At 46.4% G+C, this 27,537-nt stretch overlaps 4 protein-coding genes and 1 pseudogene across 8 annotated transcripts; 2 read left to right on the top strand and 3 right to left on the bottom strand.

Annotated features, from left to right (window-relative positions):
* Positions 1-46: 46 nt before the first annotated feature.
* sharpin (SHANK-associated RH domain interacting protein) lies at positions 47-3,834 on the bottom strand. Of its 4 annotated transcripts, none has more exons than XM_029831021.1 (9): positions 3,352-3,834; positions 2,504-2,678; positions 2,213-2,329; positions 1,804-1,945; positions 1,645-1,735; positions 1,259-1,559; positions 1,018-1,121; positions 808-909; positions 47-724 (listed from the first exon to the last, which is right to left on the bottom strand). In XM_029831021.1, exons 1-9 carry the CDS (start codon positions 3,613-3,615, stop codon positions 674-676), a joined length of 1,347 nt encoding a protein of 448 aa, XP_029686881.1. In that variant the 5' UTR covers positions 3,616-3,834; the 3' UTR covers positions 47-673. The 4 variants fall into 4 exon arrangements, with proteins under 4 accessions (XP_029686881.1, XP_011614413.1, XP_011614414.1 ...); XM_011616111.2 differs by having other exon boundaries at positions 808-906; positions 3,352-3,805; XM_011616112.2 differs by having other exon boundaries at positions 1,274-1,559; positions 3,352-3,805.
* A 651-nt stretch (positions 3,835-4,485) lies between these two features.
* LOC101070844 (alanine aminotransferase 1-like) lies at positions 4,486-12,516 on the top strand. Of its 2 annotated transcripts, XM_029831016.1 has the most exons (12): positions 4,486-4,734; positions 4,811-4,974; positions 5,058-5,147; positions 5,222-5,330; positions 10,736-10,869; positions 10,936-11,179; positions 11,247-11,326; positions 11,393-11,529; positions 11,670-11,844; positions 11,912-12,067; positions 12,157-12,269; positions 12,341-12,516. In XM_029831016.1, the coding sequence occupies exons 2-12, from the start codon at positions 4,870-4,872 to the stop codon at positions 12,429-12,431; spliced, it is 1,434 nt and encodes a 477-aa protein (XP_029686876.1). In that variant the 5' UTR covers positions 4,486-4,734; positions 4,811-4,869; the 3' UTR covers positions 12,432-12,516. The 2 variants fall into 2 exon arrangements, with proteins under 2 accessions (XP_029686876.1, XP_011614432.2); XM_011616130.2 differs by having other exon boundaries at positions 4,487-4,974.
* On the bottom strand, positions 12,090-20,017 carry dhx30 (DEAH (Asp-Glu-Ala-His) box helicase 30). The gene is given in 20 exon segments (XM_029830994.1): positions 12,090-12,973; positions 13,131-13,270; positions 13,367-13,470; positions 13,549-13,706; positions 13,785-13,944; positions 14,014-14,207; positions 14,278-14,359; positions 14,444-14,650; positions 14,739-14,914; positions 14,993-15,097; positions 15,192-15,270; positions 15,354-15,707; positions 15,709-15,738; positions 15,898-16,368; positions 16,677-16,829; positions 16,907-17,056; positions 17,137-17,403; positions 17,518-17,628; positions 17,715-17,836; positions 18,016-20,017. Coding segments are annotated over 20 exon segments (3,477 nt in total). The 5' UTR covers positions 18,188-20,017; the 3' UTR covers positions 12,090-12,731.
* Positions 18,632-20,661, top strand: LOC101071304 (proproteinase E-like; annotated as a pseudogene).
* wrnip1 (WRN helicase interacting protein 1) lies at positions 20,649-27,505 on the bottom strand. Its single transcript, XM_003975291.3, has 7 exons — positions 26,859-27,505; positions 23,365-23,559; positions 23,025-23,263; positions 22,368-22,588; positions 21,405-21,560; positions 21,247-21,326; positions 20,649-21,156 (listed from the first exon to the last, which is right to left on the bottom strand). Exons 1-7 carry the CDS (start codon positions 27,486-27,488, stop codon positions 20,875-20,877), a joined length of 1,803 nt encoding a protein of 600 aa, XP_003975340.2. The 5' UTR covers positions 27,489-27,505; the 3' UTR covers positions 20,649-20,874.
* Between the last annotated feature and the right edge of the window lie 32 nt (positions 27,506-27,537).

The raw sequence follows: 27,537 nt of genomic DNA, 5'->3' as shown, positions 1-27,537 counted from the left end.
CTTTTGGATTCTGAACAGTATTTTAATTCAAAGAAATCAAAACAGATGTATTTGATTCTGTTACGTTTATTATGCTGATGATTTCTTTTCTTTTTTTTACAATATTGTGTACTGAAAATCATTCCTTTGCTGTCACAGCTCAAAGAATCGGGTACTCGGATCACCTGGTAAAATGTACAATTATTCAATGACTCTTTAAAACAATACACTTACTACAATATAAAAAAAAATAAAAGCACTTGACAACTGTAAACGCAGCATCTTCTGAGTTTGAACATTAGTAATGGCACCAGCAGATGGCTAACAAACAAAACCAGGCACTGCTACCAAGCTGTGAAGGTCCGCTCATCTTCCATTGCGAAGAAGCAAATACTAACAAACATCAGGCCATGTGTGTTGCTCACACCTCACACTTTGTGAAATAAATAACAAAGGTCAGGCCAAACTCTGCTCTCTGTCTGCAGTTGGTCGTCTGAGCCACAGGGGGGCGCCATTCTGCGTCGTGCTACAGTGCTTCAAACGTCTTCAGCAGCTGGCCAGCTGTCAGAGGACTCTCAGTGCACTTTACAGTCTTTGTGTGAGTAACGGGTCAACATGTACATGACAGGTTTAGCATCTTTACTCTGCGTTTGTGTGCATGTGAATGGATGTGGGCAACGGCGATGATGGGCAGTCAGCTGCTGCTCGGAGCGCGCTCCCCCCGGTCCTCCCTCCGCCCGCGCTCCTTTGACAGAGACAAGGGTCACTCAGTGACAGTGTTGGGGGGTCGCAGATCATACGAGAGCGACGGCGGCGGTTTTGCGGTACCTGCTGGACCTGCGTGTCGGGTCTGGCTGTCGCACAGATTTCACAGCCTGGACGAGAAGGCTTGTTGATGAAAGTACACGAAGGACAGGCCCACTCTGTCTGCTGAGACACAAAAATATACCGGTAGCATTATGGTAGAATTAGCAGAGGTTCCTCGTGTTTGGGTCACAGAATTAGATCATCGGTTCGCCCATTAACGGGCCAACATACCTGCGTTTTACTTCCTTTGATGCTGTGATCGCTCAGGTGAAGATTCTCCATATTGAGCAGATCTTTGACATCACTTTGTCTGTCACTTCCTCCCGCTGTGCTACCTGAAAACACAGAAAACGTATTCTGAAAGCCACGGCGACCACATTCGACTTCCTGTCCTCATCTTTGGGATTTCCTCGAGCATCAAAAGAGCCCCACAGCAATTCTGTTTAGAACAAAAACTGCAAGAGATGCTTACATATGGTGAACGCACCCTGGCTGCTGTGGTTTAACCTCGAGGGCAAAGTGCTGTAACCTCTCCATTCTTGGGAGGCGGGGCCATTGCCTGGAGGAATGGGCGGGGCCAGGAGGGCACCTTCGAGGTCCTGCTGGAACAGCTGGCGGGTGATGCGGGCTTGTCTGGCAGAGATCAGGTACAGGTACGCCGTGTCGCCATCCTTCTGCACCCCGTAGGAGGCCAGCGACCTCGGCTCGGTGCACAAACACTGACCGATCACCCAGCGCTGGACGCGAGGATGGAAACCGTACTCGAAGAAAACCTTGAGGAGGACAGTGGGAGTCAGCGAAGAAAATCCTGCGCCCTCCACCCCCATCGTTCGCCTTCTGACTGAGGTTCACTCTGACCTGCTGTTTGAGAGCCGCCACGGTCATGTAGGGGAAAACTTTAACCGTGACGCAGGCGGACGAGGAGACGTCTTCCACCACGACAGATAAACTGCAAGAGAAACACCAACGTGAGCGAGCGCTCATCCCGACAACCTCCGACGGGTCGCCGTGTCTCACTTGATCTCTCCGTCTGTGTAGTTCTTTTCAGACAGCTGGACGCTCAACGCGGCTTTGTGCCGAGCCAGCGCGGACGCGTGCTGCGAGGCGGCCTGAGTGTCGCCGGCTTCGATAGCCCGGGAGAGTTCCAAACACAGCTCCTCTACAGGTAGAAACACAAGAAGAGGCAACAAGGTGAGATGTAAGCTACACACACACCAGAGCATCCCTCCATCAGCCTTCTGGACGGGGTCGTGCTCACATTCAGGTCTATTTACAGTTCATGTCTTTGGAAGCCTCCATACTCCGAGAGGACATACAACCTCCACAAGGAAAGGCCCCCGGGAGAGTTGAACCCAGGACGTTCTTGCTGACGCCAGCATTTTTGTTTTAGACTAAAACACTTGCCGCACACGTCGTTTGATCTCACCGGTGCGCGGGAGCGAGAGAGGGGTCCACGCCTCCGTGGCTGCGCCCGCTGTCGCAGCGGCGGTCGCTGGTGTGTGGCTGGCTTTGCCGTCTGGTTCACACGTGTTAATATTTGCAACTGCAAGAAAAGAATAGTCACGTTGATGTGAAAATGCTTTCAACATCATCAAGCATCCTGTTTCAATCATTTTGCACCTAATAAACACCAAGTGTCCTCACAGCTCCTGCTGTTTTACTTTAAGAATCCCGCTCCCACAATGCATTTCTACATATGTAACACCCCCCGACCGACCTCTGTGAGCCTCTCTAAGAGACGACATGACCACCGTGGCCCACTCCTCGGCTTCACGGTCGCAGCGGAAGTTGAAGGAGATGGAGTCGTGAGGTGGGGCGGTGAGACGCATCTCGTGGCAGCGAGGCGATTTCACCTCGTACTGCACCGAGCGGAGGTCAAACTCTGCGATGAACTGGGGGGGGGGGACAAAGACAACTAGAAAACACTGACTTCCATCAAATACCCAAAGGATAATCCCTATTATGTGCAAACTTTACAACATCCTGGCCTGTAATAGTTCAAAACAGATTAAAGAGTCACATGAGCTCAGCAACACTCATTAAAATGGGTAAAATCAGATGGAATCAACCTTTAAATATTTAGATTAATGATGTGTTTTCTCATTTATCTAGAGGGAGCAAACACAACAAATAGCCACCTGCAACATCTGGTGCCAGAAGTTGACAGTAATACACGCAGGCCAATGGAATTATTTAAGTCAATTCATGTGGGCTTCAAATTTGTTATGGGATGGTCACACAACTGCTGTCACAGATGTGAAGGTAACATCTGGTTAAGCTCAATTCTTGCATCGTTTCATTTTTTATGATTTGACCCCATGAGTTGTATCGCTGTGCCCATTTCTAGGATCCCCCCCCCCCCCCATGAACGTTAAAAAGCCACTTTCCTGTGACTTTGACAGAAGTCTGAAACAGAAAATGAAAACCCTTCTCAGCCTCTAATCCACTTTCGCCAGGAGAGACGCTATCAGCTAAAACAACGGTGATACTACAATGTTCTTGGACCTGTCGGCAGGTAAAGGACGAGGCCACCGTGCACAACAGTGAATTCATGTGAAGTCTCACCACACTGCGGTTTCCGCTCATGTCTCGCAGGGCCAGTCGGAACTCTCCGGCCCGGATCGGATCCATGCTAAGCTGGAGGCGCAGCGCCTCGCTGCCCGCTCCGGGGAGACACAGGGGTCGGATTCCGGAATGGCACACCGAAACCCGGACTGACATTAAAACGGTACTGCAGCAAGCCGTTGGTATGGGCCCGCCGCAAGCAGCCTGCTGGGACGATCCTGGGACCGTGGCTGGGGGAGCCCAGCCGCCAGAGCTGAGAGCCATGACGCGAGCCCGAGTGGAGGTGTCGGTAGCTCAGGTGTTAAAGCGACACCGCGCTGCTGTTGGCTTTGTAATTTCTACCTGTGTTTGAGGATGCCAAATTTATTCTTGGATGGGTTCTGGTCGTATCCCAGCTTCGCTAACTCGTCCATATCGACACGAACCCACAGACACAACGAATAAAAACAAAACAGGAAGTACCTGCGTACGTCTCCTATTTTGGTCCGGAAAGAAACTGACACATCCGACCTATAGCCAACTTTGATTAGGAGTAGAATAAAGCAAACCAGAAGAATAATATGGGGCTAATGTTGTAGCAAAAGTAGTGTTTATTTAGATCCGCGAGCGCGTGTGTAACCAGATCCACAATTTTGGAAAATAAATATCAGTTTCTGTTTGTAGATCAGATCCACAAATGTTAAAGGAAAGAATCCGTTTTTGTTTTGTTTTTTAAATTAAAAAAAAGCCTGCAGGTGTGTACATGGATCTCTAAATGTAAATGTAAATATGGGGCCTTTAGTTTGGGCCTGTTTATAAACGTGACTTTTGCTACGCTCCATGTAACGTTGTGCAGCTGTAGCTTTACAGTTGCGTGCCACTAGTGGGCGCTGTCACCCAACGATATTGGCTATCGCACACGTTGATTATTTTCTGCATATATGTGAATTTGAACACACACACACACACACACACACACACACACACACACACACACACACACACACACACACACAAAATCCATATAATCCATATAAAATCCATTTATTCATGTAAATGGATCTCCCTTGGGGAGAGGCAAGGTACACCCCGCTTAGGTCGCCAGCTTATATATAAAACACACACATGCGTTATGTTATATAGTTTGAACTTTAGTGTAACTTATACTGTAATTTTCTGTTCGAGAAAAACTTAACACGTTTGAAAGAATGTGCTGCTGCTTTATTCTCCGCATTTATTCTGCTAAGGCACTGTGCGTAAAGAGTCCTGTCACGTTGCACTTTTCCCCTGGTAGCTCTGCAGGCAAATGAACACAAAGGCTGCAAATTGCAGACCGTCCCCAAACTGCAACTCCATAGTTAATACGTATGCGACTTGTCATCTTTAACTGCAACTTCATAGTTAGTACGTATGCGACCTGCCATCTTTAACTAAAACTCCTAACTTGAATCAAATGAGCAATCTGGCACTTGGTTTGCAGGATATTATACAGACGCAGTCCAGCACCATCATCTCTGACAGAAAAAGAGGGAATAAAACATGCTCTGCTTGAAGGAAATCAACCCAAATGTGAAGAACATGAAAAATCTGGATTTTTTCATGATCTGCAAGCGGGCAAGACAAATCACAGAAGAACTCAGACAGGTAATGACCAACACATTTGGAATATTTATAATCCGCTTTCCATGGTAACTTTAAGATCCCTTTTAAATTCTATGTGGTCACAGGGAGCCAAAAAGCCATATCAGCAAGTGATAAATGTATCCTCAGGTGACCCACAGAGAGCAGGTGTGAAGCCTCTCACCTTTGTCCGACAGGTAACCAAGAATTTAGTTTATTTAAACAACAGGTTGCCTTCTGACTAAAAAGGATGCGTGTTGGCGCTTTGCAGGTTCTCTCAGCATGTCTTTACCCAGAGCTGCTGACCAGAGACAGCCTGCCTGCAGATGTCAGACAGCGAGCTCAGAGGATTCTTGGAGAGTGTGTTGGAGGGAGTGTAGGTATGCTCCTTCTGTGTGATTTTAAATTTGCTGCAACTCACACGTGTAGCCTTGCTCACTTGTACGGTGCAGAACCACGAACGAGGAAGTGTAAACCACCATTTTTTTTTCCAAAGCTTTTGCCTTCATCTGCAGACAGTAGTGCAGCCCCTCCAGTTATTTTAAAATGCAAGGATTTCACAGTAATACTGGGAATTTCTCATTTTAATATGAGCAATGTTTGTCCTTCAAATCTGCTGCCAGAAATGAAAGTAAAACAAATTCTCTGAACAGTTGAGGGGTGCTTCATGAACCTGGCTGTGATCACCTCCCATTGCAGTGACCTTGAGCTGCAGAGGCGTTATATAAACCTGAGTTACTGTATCTGGATTACACATTAACGTAACAGAGACAGGGTACAGGAAAAACATGTTAACGTGTGTTTTCAGGCAGGACATTTTCCATTAACCAATCAATCAATCAATCAATCAGTCTTTGTTTATATAGCGTCTTTTACAATCAAAGTTGTTTAAAGGTGCTTTCCTGAATCCCAGGGCCTGACCCCAGACAAGCAATAGTGGCAAGGAAAAACTCCCCTTTAACAGGAAGAAACCTTGAGCAGGACCAGGCTCATGTAGGGGGAGAGGAGAGGAGAGGAGAGGAGAGGAGAGGAGAGGAGAGGAGAGGAGAGGAGAGGAGAGGAGAGGAGAGGAGAGGAGAGGAGAGGAGAGGAGGAGGAGGAGGAGAGGAGAAGAGAGGAGGGGAGGAGGGAAGGAGAGGAGAGGAGAGGAAAGGGGGAGGGGAGGAGAGAGGAGAGGAGAGGAGAGAGGAGAGGAGAGGAGAGGAGAGGAGAGGAGAGGAGAGGAGAGGAGAGGAGAGGAGAGGAGAGGAGAGGAGAAGGAGAGGAGGGGAGGAGGGAAGGAGAGGAGAGGAAAGGGGGAGGGGAGGAGAGAGAGAGGAGGGGAGGAGGGAAGGAGAGGAGAGGAAAGGGGGAGAGAGGAGGGGAGGAGAGAGGAGAGGAGGAGAGGAGAGGAGGGGAGGGGAGAGGAGAGGAGAGGAGAGGAGAGGAGAGGAGAGGAGAGGAGAGGAGAGGAGAGGAGAGGAGAGGAGGGGAGGAGAGGAGAGGAGAGGAGAGGAGAGGAGAGGAGAGGAGAGGAGAGGAGAGGAGAGGAGAGGAGAGGAGAGGAGAGGAGAGGAGAGGAGAGGAGAGGAGAGGACGGGCACAGAGCACAGAAACACATACAAAAATACACTATTTATACAGCTGGTCCGGAGGTCATCATGCAGCTCCGAAGGCGGTGATACCTGTAAATGAATACAGAAGGGGGGGTGGGGGGGCAGAAAAACTACACAAGAATCAGCATAACGAGCCTGCTTGATGAGGGAGAGGAGAGGAGAGGAGAGGAGAGGAGAGGAGAGGAGAGGAGAGGAGAGGAGAGGAGAGGAGAGGAGAGGAGAGGAGAGGAGAGGAGAGGAGAGGAGAGGAGAGGAGAGGAGAGGAAACCATGACCCAGTGGAGTGACAGAGGCCTGTCAGGTGATCATGTTTCTGGACCCCGGCAGCCTCGGTCTCTAGCAGCATAACTAAGATGTGACCTAATGATTAGACGACCCCCTAAGTATGATAATTTGTCTGTCTATGATAGTAACTGGAACTACAGAATTAGTAACAATAAGCTTTTTCAAAGAGGAAGGTTTTAAGTCTGATCTTAAAAGTAGGGATGGAGTCAGCCTCCCGTACCTGGACAGGGAGCTGGTTCCATAGCAGGGGGGCCTGGTAGCTAAATGCTCGGCCCCCCATTCTACTCCTAGAGACTCTGGGGACCACAAGTAGACCAGCATTCTGAGAGCGGAGTGGTCTATTGGGCTGATAAGGTATCACTAGCTCCTCCAGGTAGGATGGAGCTAGACCTCTGAGGACCTTGTAGGTCAAAAGAAGGGTTTTAAAAATTATTCTAAATTTAACGGGCAGCCAATGAAGCGACGCCATTACAGGAGTTAAGTGATCTCTTTTGTCAATACCTGTCAGAACTCTGGCTGCAGCATTTTGGATCAACTGGAGGCTTCTTAAAGAGTTGTTTGGACACCCTGATAATAAAGAATTAGAAATAAAGAATAGTCCAGCCTGGAAGTAACAAATGCATGGAATAACTTTTTAGCATCATGGTGGGTCAGTAGCTTCTTGATCTTTGTGATGTTTCTCAAGTGAAAAAAGGCACTTCTAGAGACTGTTTTAATGTGTGAGTTGAAGGAGAGATTTTGGTCAAAAGTTACTCCAAGATTCCTCACAGAGAAACTAGATGTTAATGAGATACCATCTAGAGTGATCATGTGATCTAATCTATCCCTGAGAGGTTCACGACCAAACACCATGACTTCACTTTTTCCTGAGTTAAGGAGGAGGAAATTTGAAGGCATCTTTATGTCTTTAAGACAGGTCTGGAGCTTCACTAACTTCTCTGTCTCCTCTGGTTTCATGGATAAATAAAGCTGAGTGTCATCAGCATAACAATGAAAATTTATCCCATGCTGCCGAATAATGTTCCCTAAGGGAAGCATGTACAAGGTGAAGAGGATTGGTCCAAGTACAGAACCTTGAGGAACTCCATGGCTAACCCTACTGTATGAGGAGGGAACACCATGGACATGAGCAAACTGGTATCTATCGGATAAATCTGATCTAAACCAGTCTAGTGCTGTCCCTTTAATCCCAATCACATGTTCCAGTCTCTGTAACAGGATGCTGTGATCAACTGGATCAAAAGCAGCACTGAGGTCCAGCAGAACCAGCATAGAGACCAGTCCATGATCTGAAGCTATGAGAAGATCATTAGTAACTTTAAGAAGTGCTGTTTCTGTGCTGTGATGATCTCTAAAGCCTGACTGAAACATCTCAAACAGGCTGTTCCTCTGCAGGTGCTCCAGTAACTGAGTCACCACCACCTTCTCTAGAACTTTAGAGATCAAAGGAAGGTTGGATATCGGCCTGTAGTTTGCTAATATGTCAGGATCTAGTGATGTTTTTTTAAGCAACGGCTTAATCACTGCCACCTTGTAGGACCGGGGTCCATAAACTTAGCTACAGCATTATCTGAGAGACATCTGCTATAGTCAGACTGAGCTCTGAGCATAGAAGAATCCTTAATCATAAATGTAAAGTGATCAAAGAATGGTCTGACAGGAGGGGGTTCTGAGGGAACACTGACACATGTTCTACCTCAACACCATCAGTCAGGACTAGATCTAAGGTGTGGTTGAAGCTATGAGTTGGTTGGTTTATCTGCTGGAGGAAACCAACTGACTCCAGTAATGAAATGAAGCCATTTCTAAAGCTGCCATTGACAACATCTACAATCTGGTGGTTTACTTTGAGTTTTATTGTTTCGACATCACAGATCCAAACATAGAACATAAACAATGATTATACTGTAAAATAAAATTGATAAAGACAGGATGCTCTAAGGAACGGTACAGGAAGTCATTCCTGCCGTCCGCCATTAAACTCTATAATTCATCCAAACCCAGCCAATAACAATAATTGTAATATTTATGTTGTCATTTTATTTCTATTTTATTCTATATTTATGTTTATATGCTTATAATGCTTATAATATGTATATATTATATTATGTATATATTATATATATTATTATAATATATGCTGTATATATGCTTAGAACGTTCTAATCTTATTTGTATTTATTTATTCTATTTCTATACTTTGTAAATACAAAACCTGCGCTACAGTTATATTAATCCACGTTAGGCTGCTTCTACAATTCAATTTCCCTACGAGGATGAATAAAGTAAATCTTGAATCTTGAATGTGACGCTGTGGAAGTCAGGATGTAGAGGAGGAGGAGGAGGAGGAGGAGGAGGAGGAGGGCTTTGGGAGCTCTGGAATTGTTCTTCACTATCTTTTCCAGAACCTCATCCTTTTGCAGACCCATCTCCAGAAGCTTTTCTTCTTCTTTTTCTTTAAAACTTGAAGCTGCAGAAAAGAGAGATTGTGTTTTAGATTTCACTGAACATCATCTGAAATCTTCTGGAAGAGGAACAAAGGCAAAAGCATCTCACCTCAAGTTGGAGGATCGCTTCAGAGAGCCTCTGGAGCTCCTCTTTGGTCCTCTCCTGCTCCTCTTGCCTCAGCCGTTGGCTCTCCAGGACCTTCTGCTCCAGCAATTCTCTCATCTGGACCCATTTTTGAGATGTCGTCTCCCACCGCTGACAAACATCAGCCAGCATCTTGTTATGGGTCTCCTCTTGAGTCAACAGCTGCTGCTTCATTGACTCCTCTTTTTCAAAGATCTTTTCATGATATTTGTGTTGCTCTTCCTCAAGAAGTTTCTTGAACTTGTCGTCTTGTCGAAAGAGCTGCTGCCTCAAGGCCTCTTCCTCTTCATTAGATCCGTGCTTCTCTTCCTCGAGCTTCCTCACAAATTCCTCCTCAATCACCAGGAGCTTCTGATTGAAGCCTTCCTCCTGCTCCATCAGCTCTCTCTTGTGTCGCTCCTCTTTCTCCTGCTGCCGACTGTGGAGGGTTTCCTCCAGAGAAGCACATTTGAGGTTGCTCTCCTTCAGAGCAGCTTGTGAGGTGTTCAGCTGGGTCAGGGTCTCCATATGGGCCACAGTCCTCATGTGTCGCCTCTCCACTGCCCTGCTGAGCTGCTCCTCCTTCTCTGCCAGGGCTTCTCTGAGGTGCTGGACCCTCTCTTTCCTCCAAGTCTCCATTGATGAATCCAGTGGTTCTTGCTCTGGCTTCAGCTGCTGGGTTCCTCGCTGTGCCATCGATGCGTCTGCTGGTCACCAGTGTGGTACAAGAGTGTTGAGCTCCTCAGGCGTGTGCTTAAAGAGATAGATCTGATGTGTTTAATACAAAGGAGATCAAAGACTAAAAGGCCAACTTAAGATCAAAGAGAAAAATGCCAACTGTTTAAACCAACTGACCCAAGTAATGAAATGAAGTCATTTCTAAAGCTGCCATTTACAACGTGTACATGCATATTAAAGTCTCCAATAATAATGACTTTATCTGATCTAAGGACCAAGTCAGATAAGAAGTCAGAGAACTCAGACAGGAACTCTGAATGTGGCCCAGCAGGGGGCCGATATACAACTACAAACATAAGTGGCTTTTCTGTCCTCCAGTTCAGATGGGTGATGCCAAGAGTCAGGCTTTCAAATGAACTGGAGCCATGTTTTGGTCTAGGATTAATTAATAACTTGGAGTGATAGATTGCTGCCACTCCCCCTCCTCCACCAGGAACACCAGGAATATGATAATTAAGATGGGTTTTAACAGTCATTAACAGTGACAATACACACAAAATGATGTGCAGTATTTGTGATTCTACAATCCCTAAAATACCATAAATAACCCATTAAACTTAAAGGAATATGTGGAATCTTAACCTTTTTGTTTTTTAGGTTCTTACAGTGCTGCAGCCGGAATACCGGGAATAGTTCACAGACTGTCAGAATTCATAAGTCAGCGAGATGGTGGCATCCCATCTGACCCTGAAAACATTTACATCAGCCCCGGCTCGCAGTGGGCTCTGCAGGTAAGAGTCTTCCTCACCTAGATTCTGTGGCATCGTCCTTCACCTGACATCACGTCTTCCTGTTAGAACATTCTAAACCTCCTGGTGAAAGCTGACGGCCCGCTCAGAACCGGCGTCCTGACCCCAGGGCCGGGTCACCGAGTTACGACAGTGTCCATAATGGGGCTGGGAGCGGTCAGCGTTCCGTACCATCTCGATGAGGATCGGGGCTGGGAACTGCAGGTGGAGGAGCTGCACCGAGCGCTGGAGGAGGCCAAGGGAATCTGTAACCCTGCGGCTCTGTATATCACCAACCCTGGAAGCCCCACAGGTATGGAAAATCACACCAGCCTGGTGTCCACGTGTCGTGTGTGTCGGTAACAAACTCCTGCCTTCAGGTCAGGTCCAAAGCCGCAAATCAATGGAAGAAGTGATCAGGTTTGCCTCGGAGAAGAAGCTCTTCCTTCTGGCTGATGAGGTGGGTGTGTCACAAAGAGGTTCAGGTAGAAAACCCCACCAATGCCTTCTTCTTCCTCCACCCTAGGTCTATCAAGAATGTGTTTTTGGCCAAAAGAGTGAGTTCCTCTCTTACAAGAGGGTTTTGTTTGAGATGGGCTCCCCGTATTGTGACACAGTGGAATTGGCCTCCTTTCACTCTGCATCCAAAGGCTTCATGGGAGAGTGAGTTTTCAATTCCAGTCACCAAAGTGTGTAAAAAATGGAAGATTAAGACCTTCGCACATTCACTGCAATCAAAGTAGCAAAAATGCTGTTGAAGTGCAGCGGGAGGATGGGGAGGTGACTTCTTCTTCTTCTGCCAGGTGTGGTCTGCGTGCTGGATACGTAGAGCTGGTAAATATTGACCCAAAAGTCATGAAATACATCTACAAACTGTTCTCAAAGGACTCCTGTGCGCCAGTGCTGGGTCAGATTGCTTTGGACATAATGGCAAAGCCTCCACAACCTGGAGATCCCTCCTACCCACTTTACCACACGGTGAGACGCCTCTCTACACCTCCCCTTTTAAAAAGCCATCTTTAGCTGCTTCCTTTGTCTTCTACAGGAGATACAGAACATCAGGAACACAATGGCTCATAATTTAAAAAGAGTGTCTGAGGTTGTGAACAGTCTGCCCGGTGTCACCTGCCAGCCGGTGGAAGGAGGAGCTTTTGCTTTTCCCAGAGTCCATTTTCCACCCAAAGCAATCCAAAAAGCCGAGGTCATAACACATAACACTCAAAAACAGAGCAAAAGCTTATTTTATTATGTGATTATCACTCATTTCAGGGTCATTTTTGCTCATTTCAGGAACTGGGAATGAAACCAGACACCTTCTACTGTATGAAGATCCTGGAGGAGGTCGGCTTGCTCCTCAGTCCTGGTTGTGATTTTGACCAAAAGAGCGGGACTCACCACATCCGGTACACAATCGTGAATCCCAGGGTTCCGTCTGGACAAGCCTAAAACCCTCTAACCACCTTTCCCTCTGCAGATTCTGTGTTTTAGTTTCTGAGGAAGTTATGGAAGACCTACTGCAAGGCCTGAGCTGCTTTCATCTACAGTTTATGAAGGAGTTTTCTTAAGATGACGTCTCATTTCCAGAGACTCACTTTATTCGTTAAGTTCCAACAATACCAGAACCTCTTCTTCTCTTGTTGGAGGGGAAAATAAAACTTTTCCTGTGAATAAAACCATGTTCCTAAATCAAAATTAGCAGATTTTCTCACACCAAGCAGTTCATAATTTAAATGAAACTCAAAGAAGTGCCGGCTCTTTAGTTGAAAAAACTAATAAAACAACGACCATTGACACCCCCCATCATCTTTAGCATCTCTGTACCAGCCAGCAGATCCACACACTCACACATAAAGTGCTTTATTTCGTCAGTCCACTTCGCCGTCGCTGTGGTTCGAGTCCGTATTGTTGAGCAGCTCCACCAGTAAAGAGATGAGCCTTCCGTCCTGAGCAGCGTTGGCGATCGCATTGTTGGGGTCCTTCAGGTTGCGGTACAGCATGGTCTGGATGGAGGTGCGCAGCTCCCACAGCAGCTCCCAGGTTTCAACGGGCAGCATGCAGCGAACCAGAGAGTGTCCGTGAAGCGACACTTCCACCTCGTCACTGCGCACTAGTTTATGAGAGAAAACACAGACATCTGTGATCTTTCTGTCTATTAAAAAGGAAATAAGTTGTAAAAGAATATAGATGCTTGGTCATTATTGTGGACCTGATGCTGCGTGTTAAGCTGGTGTGAGCTCTTAATTTAAAATATCAATCTTTCCTACCGATCTCTGTGATATCGCAGTCTGTGAGCAGCAACAAGGCAAGTGGGTGGACGGTAGAAGAGTCTCTGACGAACACAATCCCATTGGATTTGACGGCAGTAAAGAAAGTCAACCAGCGACTGGGAAACTCTTCTTTTCCTCTGGAGTAAAAAGAAAGAAGTAAAAAACGAGTGCGCATGTGCACCTAGGAAGCAAATAAACACAAGCGGATGGTGAATTATGAAAAACATGCAAACCTGTTCACAGAGGAGCGGTGCAGCTGTACCGGCCCACTGAAGGTCCGCAAAGATGTGCGGCCGGGACGAAAGCGGCCTCCTTTAGTGACAACACCTTTCTTTACCTGAGGAGGAGGAAAAAAAGGAATTATCCATCAGTATTTTGTTGGGTTATTTCACATGACTTCTGTGATTCCTTCCACCTGAATAAGGTTGGGATAGAGTCCAGCCAGCAGGACAGCTTTAAGCAGCTCCTCCTCGTTGCTGCGCTCGTTGCAGAGAGACGCGTCGCGCTGACACGCGTTGGCATGTGGCACCAACTCGGCTTCATACAGGTTTGTGCTGAACTGGGAGATGAGACCTGCATCAAAGCCACATCACAGAATCCTTGAGTGAAACGTGTTCACATCCAGGGTAATGGTGAGGTCTGAGCTACAACCTTTGATGAATCGAAGGCTGAACCTCGACAGAGAAAGCCGGTCCAGATATTCGGCTCTGTCTTCTCCATCTCCCGCGTGCTGAAGTCTCCTCCAGCCCAACACGGCTCTGATGAACACCAAGTAGTCACTGTAGCTGCTGTCGCTCAGTTCAGCTTTCGCCTGGAAGAGCGCAGAAAGGCGGCGTTATCAAAGGCTGGTGGGCGTCAGAGTGGGTGTCCAACGTTCTACCTTGTTGATTTCTGCTCTGTTCTGCAGGCTGTTGTGAAATGGGTCCCTGGTGAGACAAGCAGCTACACACATCATGGGCAGGACACATCTGAACATGGCACTCAGAACCAAGACCTTGCCCAGACGAGGGTCACACGGCATACAGGCGACACGTTCACCCAAAGGCGTCAGCGTTTCTGTCTTGTCCAGCACTCCTACATAAACACTGACAGTTTAATAAAGCAGTCATCAAAAAAGATGGAGCTCTTTCTGCGAATCACTCACCAATATCCTGTAGATTCTGGACAGCGGCTTTCACAGCTTCCCGATCTGGACTGTCCAGCACTTGTGAAAGGAAGTCCACAGCCTTCACGTACATACAAGAGGCATCCTTTAATGGTGACGTATTTATAATAATAACAGTCAATAATCATTGTGGCTATTTCAGTACCTTGAGGTTTGGACTGTGGATTTTGGCTTGAACTACTAAACTTTCAAGTGGTGTACGAAGGATCTCAGGGACAGGAAACTGACTCATGGACTCCAGCTTTTTTTGTGGAAAAAGGTGGTAGGACTGCCCCGGCTGACAACGCCCTGCTCGCCCTTTTCTTTGAGTGACATTTGAGTGAGATATCCAAACTGTGTCCAGACAGGAGACCTGGGGGGATTTACAGTTGACACTCAGAAAAAAGTAATAAGAGCCATGAGGCCTGAAATAGTGACCACTGAAAGCTTCTGACATTCACCTTGGTTAGCGGGTCATAGTTTTGTTCTTTGTGAGTTCCAGTGTCCACCACATGGACAATGTCGTCGATGGTAACTGACGTCTCCGCTATGTTGGTGGTGAGGACAATCTTTCTCTGGCCCACCTGGGGGCGCTGGAACACAGCCTGCTGGTCTGCTACTGACAAACTCGAGTGCACTGAAAGAGAAAAGATTTGAATTTCATTCGAGGGAAAAGCGGCATTAAAAATGTGTATCTAAATGAGTCTTTTCTAACATGGGAGGATCATCTGTGAGCCTGAGGAAAAATGACGCCTCTTCTCCAGTTTCTCTTGGACGGCCTTGATGTCCTGCCAGCCAGGGAGGAAACACAAGACTGCACCTAAAGAAAACAAGATACAGCTTAAAAATGAGTGTTTTATTCACATTTTCATACTGAGGCTTTTAAAAACATAGAGCACGAGTGTGTTTGTCACCTGGCTCTCCGCGTTTATCAATGTGCTCGATTACGTCAGCTACTAAATCTAGATCTGGAGCATTCTCCTCCCTGCCTCCCTAAGATAACGCAAGATAATTACACAGGATTAGAAAAACATTGTTTCGATAAAAAAAAAAGGCAAATCTGACTAAAGTCCCACCCGTTTGTCCCGCTCAGCATCATAGGGGACTGGCAGCGGTCGTCCCATCTTTGTCAGCACGTCCTCCAGGTACAAGTCCCTCACTGGGTGCATGAACCCAGGCACTTTTATAACTGGACAACCTCCAAAGTACTGAGCCAGTCTCTGCTTGTCCCCGGTCGCACTCATAAGAACCACTCGTAGGTCAGGGTTCTCCTCCAAGCTGGATCGCAGCAGGGCCAGCAGAAGGTCTGTGTTGATGTCTCTCTCATGGACCTCATCCACCACCACATGGCTGATTCCCTTTAGGGATGGATTTGACTGCAGCTTCCTCAGCAAAACACCCACAGTGAGGAAGAGCAAGGCCCCCCCCGCCCTGGTCTGGAGGTCGGCTCTCAAGTCTCACCTACGGAAAAAAGAAATATCCACTGAAAACATGTTTGTTACGATATTCTCCCATCAGACATTTATCTTAACAAAACCAAACACGTGCTCACATCTACACTACACAATGAAGGTGCTTCCTCCCAAAAATGTTACCGATGGAATCAAGATTTGTATCTACCTGGTATCCCACAGAGTGTTTTAAAGCCGGGCCCATTTCTTGAGCAACCCGATGGGCCACAGACACGGCACTGATCCGTCGAGGCTGCGTCACAAGAACGTTACACTCGGCCCCCTTTCCGCCCCTCACCCACTCCTCCAATAGGAAGCGGGGAATCCGGGTGGTTTTCCCACATCCCGTTTCACCGGCGATGACAACCACCCGGGAGGACTCCACTGCGGAGACCACCCGCTGCCGGTGGGCATCAACAGGGAGCTCCAACTTCAGCACAGGGTTGGCTCTCTCCCATTCAGTCTTCAGGTGGGCACTGAGCTGCCGTGCCTCATAGATGGGCAGGGGTCTGTAAGGTCTTCCTGTGATAGCGTCCGTCACCACGTTCTCATCTTCTTCCTCCTGCTGCTGGTTTAGTATCTGCTGTTCTCTCACCTCTTCCTCCTCCCAGAGGTTCTGAACTTGTGTCGCCACAGGGTACTGTTATGAAGAAAATGGACACCTTTATTTTCCAAAACAGACTTTATTACAAATCTAACATAACTCGCTGGCGATTGAGCCATTTAACACTGAAATTCCTCCAGTTCAAATCTTAAATGCTAAATGCATGTTAGACCAAACTGAAAGGCTTTTCGTCACTTTAGTAAATAGAAATATACACTTTTAATAGTTGAATAAAAGGATTTGTCTTTGCTTAATTTCACTCAAAAAGCCCATATGTGTTTAATACCCCAGGTGTTGCTCTGTTTGGAAGAGAAATCTGATAAAAGTGTGTGATGAAAACAGACCTCTGCAAGGAACTCTCTCATTTTTTCCTTGAGGGATGTTGGGACATCCATGAAGAGGGGCTGCTTTTCTCGCTCTACAGCCTCTTTGACCTCCTCTCGGTGATACTTGGCATGACTCAGTGGGTTGTTGTTTTTATCCAGAAGTTCCATTTCCTGCACCAGGTGTTTCGTACTAACATAAACAGTAGCAACAAAAATATATATATTTTTTCCTTAAAAATGATCCTTACCTTTAGTTTCAGGCAGGCGAGAGCTGCAGTCATCTTCTCTGCTGCCACCTTCTTTGTTGCTGTGGCGACGAATGTCATCTCTTCTGGCCAGTGCATACTCAGCTCACATTTCTTTAGCTGCCCCCCTGTTGTCCTGAACTGCATCAGTTCCTTTAAAGTCAGAAAAGCGCAATGATACAACATGTGCCTGAAAACTTATCATTTCACCAAGCTTAATGACAGCTACAAACCCTTATCCTATTGGATGATGTGGCCACCTGGATGACCCTGGTGAGTAGGGATTTAGGATGTGGGAACAGGGAAAGGGCTTCAGAGATTTTGGCAGCATCGTTAACAGGGAGCAGCAACTGCTTCTGGTTGTCCAGTGTTCCATTCATGTGGACATTCTCTGTCCACAAGTCCTCCTCCTTGTCCAAGAGCACCGATTGTAGTCCAGTATTGCTTCTGCCAATTCTCCTCCTGGGTAGCTGATTATTTGGGCCAATGATTCCCATTTCCTGTGCACACACACACAAACGCACACACACAGGAGAACAAAATACTTCTTTGATGAAACATGCAACTATTACAGATAAGTTTCTGCATTATAAAGTATAACGTGAACACTTTACTTTGAGCTTGAGACAAGCCGCAGCAGCAGCAAACCTTTCTGCATCAATCTTCTTGGAAGCACGACCCTCTGCTTCAAATTTGGAGGGCCAAAGTACTCTGACAGTGGCTTTCTGCATAAAATAAGAACATTTGAATTCCATCAAATCTCTTCTTTTTTCTTAAATCTGCCACCTAAATCTGCGGTTTTTCTCCTGACCTTAACCCCCGCATGTTCTGTGCAGCTGTACTGGACATACTGGGACAGGTCGCCGACTCCCAGTGAACGAGAGATGGTGTTATTCAACAGTCCTTTGGGATCAGGAAACTCGTTCAAAAGATCTGGAAAGGAATTCCCTGATAAAAAAAGTCAACCACATAGACGAGTTCAGTTTATGTTACGTACTGACACGTTGGAACCGTGAGAAACCTCGGACTTGAAGTGATGGATGTCCTTGAGATTTAAAGCTATGAGAGCTGTCACTAGTTAGCTAGTGTGGCTAACGACAGTGTTCCATTACCTTGTTTGGCCTGAACATGCGACGGATTGAGATCCTGAATACTTCTCGCTTTTGTCCTATACCACCGCAGCCCTCTGCTCCAATTTGATGCTGGAATTCCCTCGGAATAAAAACATTTTGCAATATTACATAGTACTCTAAGCGGCATGGATGAGACGCCGGGTAGCGCCATCTTTACACACGACTTCTTCAGCTGAGGACGCCAGTGCAACGATAAACCTACAGCGACACTTCTGGCGGAAAGCGGTACTACATTTTACATTACAAACTATAATTTGAATATCATAATTCAACTAAAATAAATCTAAAAAAACCTCTGAGTTCATTTTTTTGAATACTTTGTGGCCTCAAAACACTATGACATTGCATCATTGTTATTAAACAACATATTTCCTCAAGTTGTTAGTGAACCAATTATTTATTTATTTATTTAAGTACATCAGGCAGGCTAAGACAAATACTACAGATTCAAAACGTGCTTCAAAACTATTTTGATGATTACATGAATTTTTTGTTTGTTTTTTATTTATTTAAAGAAATGCTATTCTTTTTGACAGGCACAACACAACATCTGTAACTTGTGAGAACCCTCCCAGGCTGTTTCGAATATCATCTGGTCGGCTGCCCATAAATAGCTCTGCATAATGAACCAGTTCTTCAAGATAAAAAAGAGGGATGAAACTGATACTAGTCCTCCTCCTGGGTGTTGCAGCTGGTGAGTTATCGCAATACTCAATGATAAATGAAAAATAGGAATGTATCATTGGATGTATACACCCATAAGGAAAATCTAATTTGCTTAAGGAGTAATATACAGACATTTGTTCTCCACTGTGTCTTTTATCATAGTGTCTGGGTGTGGTTTGCCCAGCTACCCTCCCGACACCAGCCGCGTGGTGAACGGAGAAGAAGCCCGTCCATACAGCTGGCCATGGCAGGTTTCTCTGGAGTCCTTCTACCCCACTTGTGGGGGAACGCTTATTGCTCCCAACTGGGTCCTGACTGCAGCACGTGAGGGAAACATGCATTTGATTTCAGGCGAACAATTAAATCACTAAAGCAATATGGAAAAAATGGACTATGAGCATTTTGAATTCCTAATCTAGTTTTCACACCTATCGTGTGGTCCTCGCTGAGCATAACATGCATGAGGAGGAAGGTCCTGAACAGTCCATCAGGGTGGCAAAGATCATCATCCATCCCAAATGGAATGACAACTGTGTGTCTTGTGGGTGGGTAACCCATACTCTTCATCTGTAACCAAACCAATATTGGCATCTACTGCCACTTTAATGTAACTCTTTGAGGGAAATATCTGATTTTATTCACTTAATCACCTGCTTCACCAGAGGTGACATGTAAGCTGGTTAAATATAACATTTTAGCCAAAATGTCTGGAAATTATTTATGGAACAAAAGCTTTTAGCAGGTAATTACACTCCCAAACTGCTGTAAAATCGCAGCAAATGATTACAAAAACACTTTACAGCAACATAATGTATTTTCACAACATAGTGCTGTGAGTTTGCTGCTATTATTTGATTAAGAATTGTTCTGAAATCACAACTAATATTTAGTCCATATGATTTTCAGCCCATCTTTACTCTGTAACTGAATGAATTAGGGGTTGTTGTTGAATTATTTGAGTGAAACCAAGCAGATATCCCTAAACATGCCGCACTTACTGTACATGCTGAGAAATTCTAGGAAACAGCAGCTGCGCAAATAAGTCTGTGAATGTAAATCAACAACTCACAGCAGGAGAAAAATAATCTTTGCACACTAGTTTACCCAACTCAGTTCCTACATCCTTGTCTATAACTATTGAAGTTTTTTAATTGTTATGTAGGAATGACATCGCCCTGCTGAAACTGGAGAAAAGTGCTGTCATCAGTGACAAGGTCCAGCCAGCCTGCCTGCCTCAGCAGGGTGCCACCCTCCCCCACAACCAGCCGTTACATCACAGGCTGGGGTCGCCTCTACTGTAGATACACTTCCCAGTACCTTTGCAAAACAGACTAAATTTGTTTCCAAGGCATGCAATTCTAGTGATTTCACAGCATAATATGTGACACTGTCTTCAGCTGGTGGTCCCCGCGCCGCCACGCTTCAGCAGGCCCTACTTCCTGTGGTGGATCACCACACCTGCGGACGAAGCGACTGGTGGGGCAGCTCAATAAAGACGACCATGGTCTGCGCAGGAGGGGGGAGCGAGTCAGCTTGTCATGTGAGGCACGACCGCAGCTTTAAATATAAAAAGCAAATCGACATTTCCATTTCTGCAATCGTTTGTCCAGGGCGACTCTGGAGGCCCCCTGAACTGTAAGGGCAGAGACGGGAAGTGGTACGTAGAAGGAGTGACCAGTTTTGTGGACGGGCGAGGGTGTAACACCCCAAAGAGACCCACAGTCTTCACCCGAGTGGCTGCCTTCATCCCCTGGATCAGTGAGGTAGAAGGTGTCATGAACCAAATTGTTCAAAACATCTGGATGATATAATAATGTAATCTTATTTGCCTTCAGGTTCTTTCCAAAAACTGAAGAGAAGCTACTGAACAACGAACTGGATAATCGGACTTTCATCTTGCCTGGTTTCACTCAAATATCAGCAGAATAAAGAAAGATGGGACCCAGTTTTATTACTGAATACATTCACTCTCAGTGCTTTTATTTGAAAGGATTAAGAGGCTTATTTAACATATATGAAAGTGCATCATAATTATTTTGCTTTAAAAAGGAGGCAAAAAAACTTGTATTAGAACTTCCATAGTGTAAAGACCAGCTACCTGCATTCATAGCAGCCACCTTTGCTGAGGTTTTAGTCCAGTCATTGGCTTTCATCAGCAGTTACAGTGGGGTCTCAGGTCTCTGCAGGTGACCAGGTGAAGAAGTCGACTCCCTGCAGCTCCTCGGGCAAGTACTCCTGCTCCACAGGGCCGCTGAATGCTGGGTTGTACTTGTAGCCCTTTGCGTAGCCCAAGTCTTTCATCAGCCTGGTGGGGGCGTTGCGCAGATGCAGGGGAACCGGAGGCAAGGGGCCTTTGTGGTTCCTTAAGCAAGCCTTCACGTTAGCGTAGGCCTTGTAGACGTCCACGGACTTGGGTGCTCGTGCCAGATAGATGGCGCACTGAGCCAGAATCACCTGGTGAATAGCAGATGAAGCAAAAGAGCAGATGTAAAGACAATTATTGCAGGAGGTGAAGACCCAAGAGGCCTCTGACTGGTCAGCTACCTCACACTCAGGCATTCCGATGAAGTGACAGGCCTGGAACGCAGACACGGCCTGAGGGAGGGCGGCAGGATCAGCCAGACCTGAAAACAGACCAGCGAGACTGCATCAGAACTCCATTCTCACCTGGGATTTAGTTGTTTAGGAATCACTGTACTTGCCCACATCCTCGCTGGCAAAGCGGACCATTCTGCGGGCTACATAAATGGGGTCCTCGCCCCCCTCCAGCATGCGGCCCAGCCAATACAGAGATGCATTCTCATCTGAGCCTCTCATCGACTTGTGTAACGCTGAGATACAGTTGTAATGCTCTTCACCTTTGAGAGGCACACAAGACATTTTTAAGAAAAGTCTATTTTCACCACAGACACCAAAACAACAAATCACGTGAGAAAGAAACATTGATAAATGACAAGGACGTGGCGCCGATAAGGGTCAACACTTTCATCAGATGGGGAAAGAGGGGACAGTAAATCTGAGCCTGCCTGGACAGCTGGTGTGTTATATAACAACAGGGAGGAGTTATCACGTGTAATCGGAGGTCAAAGTTGTTGCTAATGAATGCTGTAACTAGGAGAAAGAGCAGACAAATATTTGGCCCTAGCGAGCTTTTGAACTACTTTGTTAGAATTAAATTAGTCTGTAAAAAAACGACAGTTTGAGCCGTCATTAAAATTCCCATAAAAAGGTGATAGAAGCTCTAAATTTGATATCTGATATTAAAGATTGACAGTAAAAACATGCAAAACTTGAAGTTCTTTCTGAAAAATCTTCCTCTATAATCAGCCGTCAGATGTGATAATGTTAAGTTTATAGGATATAAAATGCATAAATGTAAATGATGTATGTTAGATTATTGGATCATTTAATAGCCCGTGTTGAAAAAGAGCTCAAATACATTTTTATGAGAGCAGATCAAGGACGCAAAAATATCTCAGCAAAATGGATGTTGAGATATTTCCAATTTAGTGAGAACAATTCGATATTAGCTTAATAAGTAACCCTGAATGCACAAGAATTACAGAATCGTTTTATTTCTGTGCTGAATCACTCAACATTAGAATCGATGTAGTTAGATAATATTTAACATAATCACAGATGCACTGAGTAAACTGAGGACATACCAGCTTTGTCATACAGGATATGGGACCTCTGCAGACCTTCCTTGATGTGCTGCTCTTTGACCAGGATCACCGGAGAGGTACCCTGTCCTGATATGTCGGCCTGGCTCGCGTGCACTCGGGCCTGAACAGCCAGCTGCAGACTGTTGAGTCCAGTCCTGGCGTCGCCGTCGCACAGGTGAGCCACGGTGTCCACAGCCTTCCGCTCAATAAAAATCCTGGGCCTGAAAAAGAACGTTAAACCACATTAGCCCGTGTATACATGAAATGAAACACCTCAATAACATCTTTTAATGTGAAACGCTTAATCCGGACTTTAACCTTGCCTTGTGCCTCCCAAACAATGGCCGATTGTAAATATCTGATGGCCTCTGTGGTTCGTTACAACGTACCATCTGCAGCCAACAGCTAGCAGCTGCCTTCCTGTGTACAACCCATGCTGATTCCTGTCCATCATCATACCGCAGCAGCAGAGCTGAAGGGATTGCTGTAGCTCCAATCCCTTCAGCTCTTCTATGATATGATGCGATGCACCCCGCCCATATATTATCGGACTCAATGAGCCCTCAGCAGGAGATACCAGGCCTCCCACAGATGAGACGCTTTGTTGACAGGATAAAAATACATTCATGGTGTTTGTCAGAAGAATTAAGACTTTACTCTTGTCCGACTGTTTGACCGTCCTCGCTGGGAACCGTTGAATCTTGTTCCAAGACCCTGATCCCCAGTGTGGCCACAGCCCGGTCCAGGATCGAAGCCATTGCCTCCACGGAAAGCTTCTCCAGAACTAGCACCCTGCACCTGCTCAGCAGGGCGGAGTTCACTTGGAAGGACGGATTTTCTGTGGTTGCGCCGATCAGAATCACAGTCCCGCACTCCACGTGAGGAAGGAAGGTGTCCTGCAGATAACACGTTTACAGCAGAGGAAGAGACAAGCGATCAGAAGTAAGCATTTGCTTTTTCACCCGTTTTTCAGCGGGTTCAATCTGTGTCACTGTACCTGTTGGGACTTGTTGAAGCGGTGAATTTCATCGATGAACAGGATGGTTTTCCTCTTGCACAGCCGGAGCTCATTCTGTGCCTGTTTTATCACCCCTCGCACATCATTGGTGGAGGCACTTGTGGCGGACATGGTGACAAAACGAGCCGTGCCCTTCTCTTTACATTTGCTGGCAATTATGTGAGCCAGTGTGGTCTGAAAAGCAACGCATGCAGGGTTTTCAAGCAAATCAATATACTGCTAGAAATAATATCAACTTTATAGTGTCCAAGTTTTAAACTATGTAGATGATCTCCACATGACTCCAGGTACAAAAACAGCTGATAAATAAAAGACCTGGCAGAGGAAATGTTGAGGAAGAACGTCGTCAAAGTTTACAGATTGAGAGATCAAGTAGAGGACCACTCACGACTTCTTTTTAACAGGCATATTTATTTGGAGGTAAACTAGAGCGAACAGCATGAACATCAAGCTTTCTTATCTGATCCGTTCGTGTCCATGCTGCTTGTCTACCTGCTGGTAGCTGGGTGAGGCTCCATGTCGTACTCCTCCGGAGCTTCAGTCTCCTCATCCATCTCATCACTGCGTTGACTCTGCTGCCATGGCCTCGTGCTGGGTCACGTAAGCTGACGTCTGGACGTCCGGTAACTGACTTTCTCGCAGCAAACGTGTGCTCATATCAGAGAGTTTGCATCAGAGATACACAACCGCTGTTCCTGTTTGTCGTGCATCCCCCCTCACGTTGGGTCCCACTCTCTAACTCCGAGTGGGCCTGAAATCAGCCATCCAAGCTTTTAAACTTTTCAACGTCATTCCCGATGTGCCAGCTTGCTCCTGTATCCACCATGATCCGGTCCAGCGTCACATTGTTGAGTGACCTCCCGTTCTTTGCATGCTCTGCGTTGAAGACATGAGATTGCCTTTTCCAGAATCTTGTTCTTTCAGTATTTTCAGGGCTTTTCTGCAATCTTCAGTCGCATCGTGATTTATCAGCGACCGGCTTTTATGGTCGACGACCATCAGCAAAAGCAGTCAGCATTCTTCCTTCCGTCTTCGGCCAACAGCGTCGCACAGTTGTCGGATGGCTCATGCAAGATAGTCTCCTTTAACTTTAGAATGTGTAGGTGGCCTTAAACTCTCACTTCCCAAAGGTCATACTTATCTTTGGACCTGTCGGATAACATCTGTGATGCCGGAACCCCCGTTGCTGTGCTCGCCTCCTGCCCTCTGGAAGGGGGTACAGGAGTCTCCGCTCCCGGACCACCAGACTCACGGGCACAGCTTTATCCATCAGGCTGTGAGACTGCTGAACTCTCTCCCCTCAGCCCCAGCCAGCAGAACCAAAGATTAAGATTAAGATTAAGATGTACTTTATTCATCCCCATGGGGAAATTGAATTGCAGTAGCAACCTATACAAAGTATAGAAACAGAATAAATAAATACAGATAAGATTAGAACGTTATAAGCATATATTATAAGAATATATATAATATATACATAATATAATATATACATATTATAAGCATATATACATAAATATAGAATAGAAATAAAATTACAACATAAACATTACAGTTATTGTTATTGGCTGGGTTAGGATGAGTTATACAGTCTGATGGCGGACGGCAGGAATGACTTCCTGTCCCGTTCCTTAGAGCAGCGAGGCTGCAGGAGTCTGTTGCTGAAGCTGCTCCTCAGTTTGTCCACTGTATTATGGGGGGGGGGGGGGGTGGGAGGGACTGTCCATGATTGTCAGCAGTTTCAACACCATCCTGTCCCTCACCACCTCGTCCAAGTTATCAAGTCTACAGCCAACAACAGACCCTGCCTTTTTAATGAGTTTGTTGAGTCTGTTGGCATCCTTTGCTTTAATGCCTGCACCCCAGCACACTACAGCAAAGAAGATGGTGCTAGCCATGACAGACTGGTAGAACATGTGGAGCATCCTGCTGCAAACACTGAAGGACCTGAGTCTCCTGAGGAAATAGAGTCTGCTCATGGCCTTCTTGTAGACAGCATCGGTGTTTGTGGACCACTCCAGTTTATTGTCCAGCTGAACACCCAGGAACCTGTAGGATGGGACTATTTCCACATCCTTCCCACTAATGCAGACTGGGGAGGGAGGGAACTTGCTTTTTCTGAAATCCACCACCATCTCCTTCGTCTTGGTCACATTGAGCTGCAGAAGGTTCTCCCTGCTCCACCTGACAAAACTCTCCACAAGGTCCCTGTATTTGTCCTCCTGTCCATTCTCCACACACCCGACTATGACTGTGTCATCCGAGTACTTCTGGAGATGACATGTCTCAGAGTGGTACTGGAAGTCAGCTGTGTAGGTGGTGAACAGAAAGGGGGAGAGCACAGTTCCTTGAGGAGCTCCTGTGTTGCTCATCAGGGGGTCGGACACACAGCTCCGCAGACAAACTGTGGCCGACCTGTCAGGTAGTCCTCGATCCAAGAAACAAGGGGAGCATCCATCTGCATGTTCTCCAATTTAGCCCTCAGCAGTCTTGGCTGGATGGTGTTGAAGGCAGGTGTTAGGGGCTCTGGGAGGTGTGAAGGGGACCCATTGTTATCCAGAGGAATATTGGGACAGCTGGGGGAGGGGGAGCTGTCAAAGGACTGTCAGGAGGCTAATTTCTGGACACCGACTAACAGATGACTACCTCTGAATCGTGCAAAATGCACACACCAGCTGCTGCTATTATTATTATTATTATTATTATTATTATTATTATTGTTACCATTACTGCTGCTATAAGGATGATTACTGCCACTGACTGCCTTGCACTACAAAAACCCCTGACCCTCATAGTACTTCTATCTAAAATGTACACTGTTGAAACACTTTGAATTTTACACTGATATTTGTCTTATATCTTCTCTTTAGTACCTGTAAGACCATAAGTCTTTATTTTATTTATTATCACTTAGGACCAGACTATAGTAGGACATGTTCATGGTCTCGCATGTGGTGTTTGTCCTGTCCTGCTCCGTCCTGATACTTGTCCACGCACGGGACAGTGAGAAACGTAATTTCGATTCCTTTGTATGTCTTGGACATGTGAAGAAATTGACAAATAAAGCTGACATCTTGCTAAACTTCTGCAGTCGTGTTTCCACGCCGCGTAAACCCCAGACTGCTCCACAGTCGAGGAAGCTTCATGCAATCGATCCCGTTTAACTTCTTCCAGAAAACTCTCTCGTCTCCAACTGTGTCTGAGCTCCGAACCTACTGAACAGGCAGAGATCCTCTTTTCCGTGCGTGTGGAGAATCAAGCAGATCATTGATTGTTTCTTGTTATTTGCCTTCCACCAAACATTAATGTGAAGATGAGGATCTAATTGAAGTCACATTCCCTCCAGTGTTACATGGGGAAAACGGCAAAACCCAACCACTGGATGGGCAACAGTATGTGACTTACCGTGGGGGGATTCTTTAATTAAAATGTTGGCATTAAATGCCATCAATGTAAAGAAAGCAACAACTGACCTTTCCGCAGCCAGGTGGACCCCACAGGATGAAAGATGGTATCTCCTGGGCCTCCAGGAGGGACCGGAAGAGCGTTTGCTGGCCGATAACTTTATTCTGACCGAAGTATTCCTCCAGGGTGTTTGGTCTCAGGATGTCTGCCAGAGGTTTGCCCTTCGTCAGCAAACTCCATGGCGACAACTTGGACTTTACAGCGTGTTTGTCTGAGTCTGAGCTGGAGACCTGGCTCTCTGGTTCGGAGTCGGTCAGCTTTATTCTCTTGTTGAAAACACCTTGTTTACCTGTCCATAAGTCACTGCAGCCATTCTGGAGCGACACTCGACTCTTATCGGGCTGGAAAAGAGAAAACATCCCAGATGGATGCGAGCGAGCAGCGCGGGAGGTGCCCGGGGACGCGCCGTGGTCCGGAGGGGTGGACGGTTTCGTTTCGAAGCTAACGCGAAGTTTCTTTAACGACGGCTCACTTGTTTCGGTCCGTGACGGTCCGTTACAGGCGGCGTTCTCCAGCAGACATGCGTCGAGATGGTGGTTGATGGTCACGGGGGTGTAGTCGTTGGAGCAAACCGGGCACTGCACAGAGGCCGGAGACGGAGATGCCAGACCAGACGCCATGACAGTTGCCGCCAACATCCATATAGTCACGTGACTTAGCCACGTGACGCGCGCTTTTGGTTTCTAA

This window comes from Takifugu rubripes, chromosome 22, assembly GCF_901000725.2.
Source record: "Takifugu rubripes chromosome 22, fTakRub1.2, whole genome shotgun sequence".
Lineage (NCBI taxonomy): Eukaryota > Metazoa > Chordata > Actinopteri > Tetraodontiformes > Tetraodontidae > Takifugu > Takifugu rubripes.
The sequence above is the reverse complement of the archived record's forward strand: the minus strand, read 5'-3'. Positions and strand labels throughout refer to the sequence as shown.

Excerpts from the sequence above, each read along its gene's own strand:
- wrnip1 (XM_003975291.3), bottom strand. The coding sequence starts at position 27,488 with ATGTTGGCGGCAACTGTCATGGCGTCTGGTCTGGCATCTCCGTCTCCG. Across the intron at positions 21,561-22,367 it reads TATCCTGTATGACAAAGCTG|GTGAAGAGCATTACAACTGT; the intron begins GTATGTCCTCAG and ends TGCCTCTCAAAG. Across the intron at positions 21,157-21,246 it reads TCGGAATGCCTGAGTGTGAG|GTGATTCTGGCTCAGTGCGC; the intron begins GTAGCTGACCAG and ends GCTATTCACCAG.
- LOC101070844 (XM_029831016.1), top strand. The coding sequence starts at position 4,870 with ATGCTCTGCTTGAAGGAAATCAACCCAAATGTGAAGAACATGAAAAAT. Across the intron at positions 5,148-5,221 it reads CTCTCACCTTTGTCCGACAG|GTTCTCTCAGCATGTCTTTA; the intron begins GTAACCAAGAAT and ends GGCGCTTTGCAG. Across the intron at positions 12,270-12,340 it reads AGCGGGACTCACCACATCCG|ATTCTGTGTTTTAGTTTCTG; the intron begins GTACACAATCGT and ends TTCCCTCTGCAG.
- sharpin (XM_029831021.1), bottom strand. The coding sequence starts at position 3,615 with ATGGCTCTCAGCTCTGGCGGCTGGGCTCCCCCAGCCACGGTCCCAGGA. Across the intron at positions 1,736-1,803 it reads TACACAGACGGAGAGATCAA|TTTATCTGTCGTGGTGGAAG; the intron begins GTGAGACACGGC and ends TTTCTCTTGCAG. Across the intron at positions 1,560-1,644 it reads TGGCGGCTCTCAAACAGCAG|GTTTTCTTCGAGTACGGTTT; the intron begins GTCAGAGTGAAC and ends GTCCTCCTCAAG.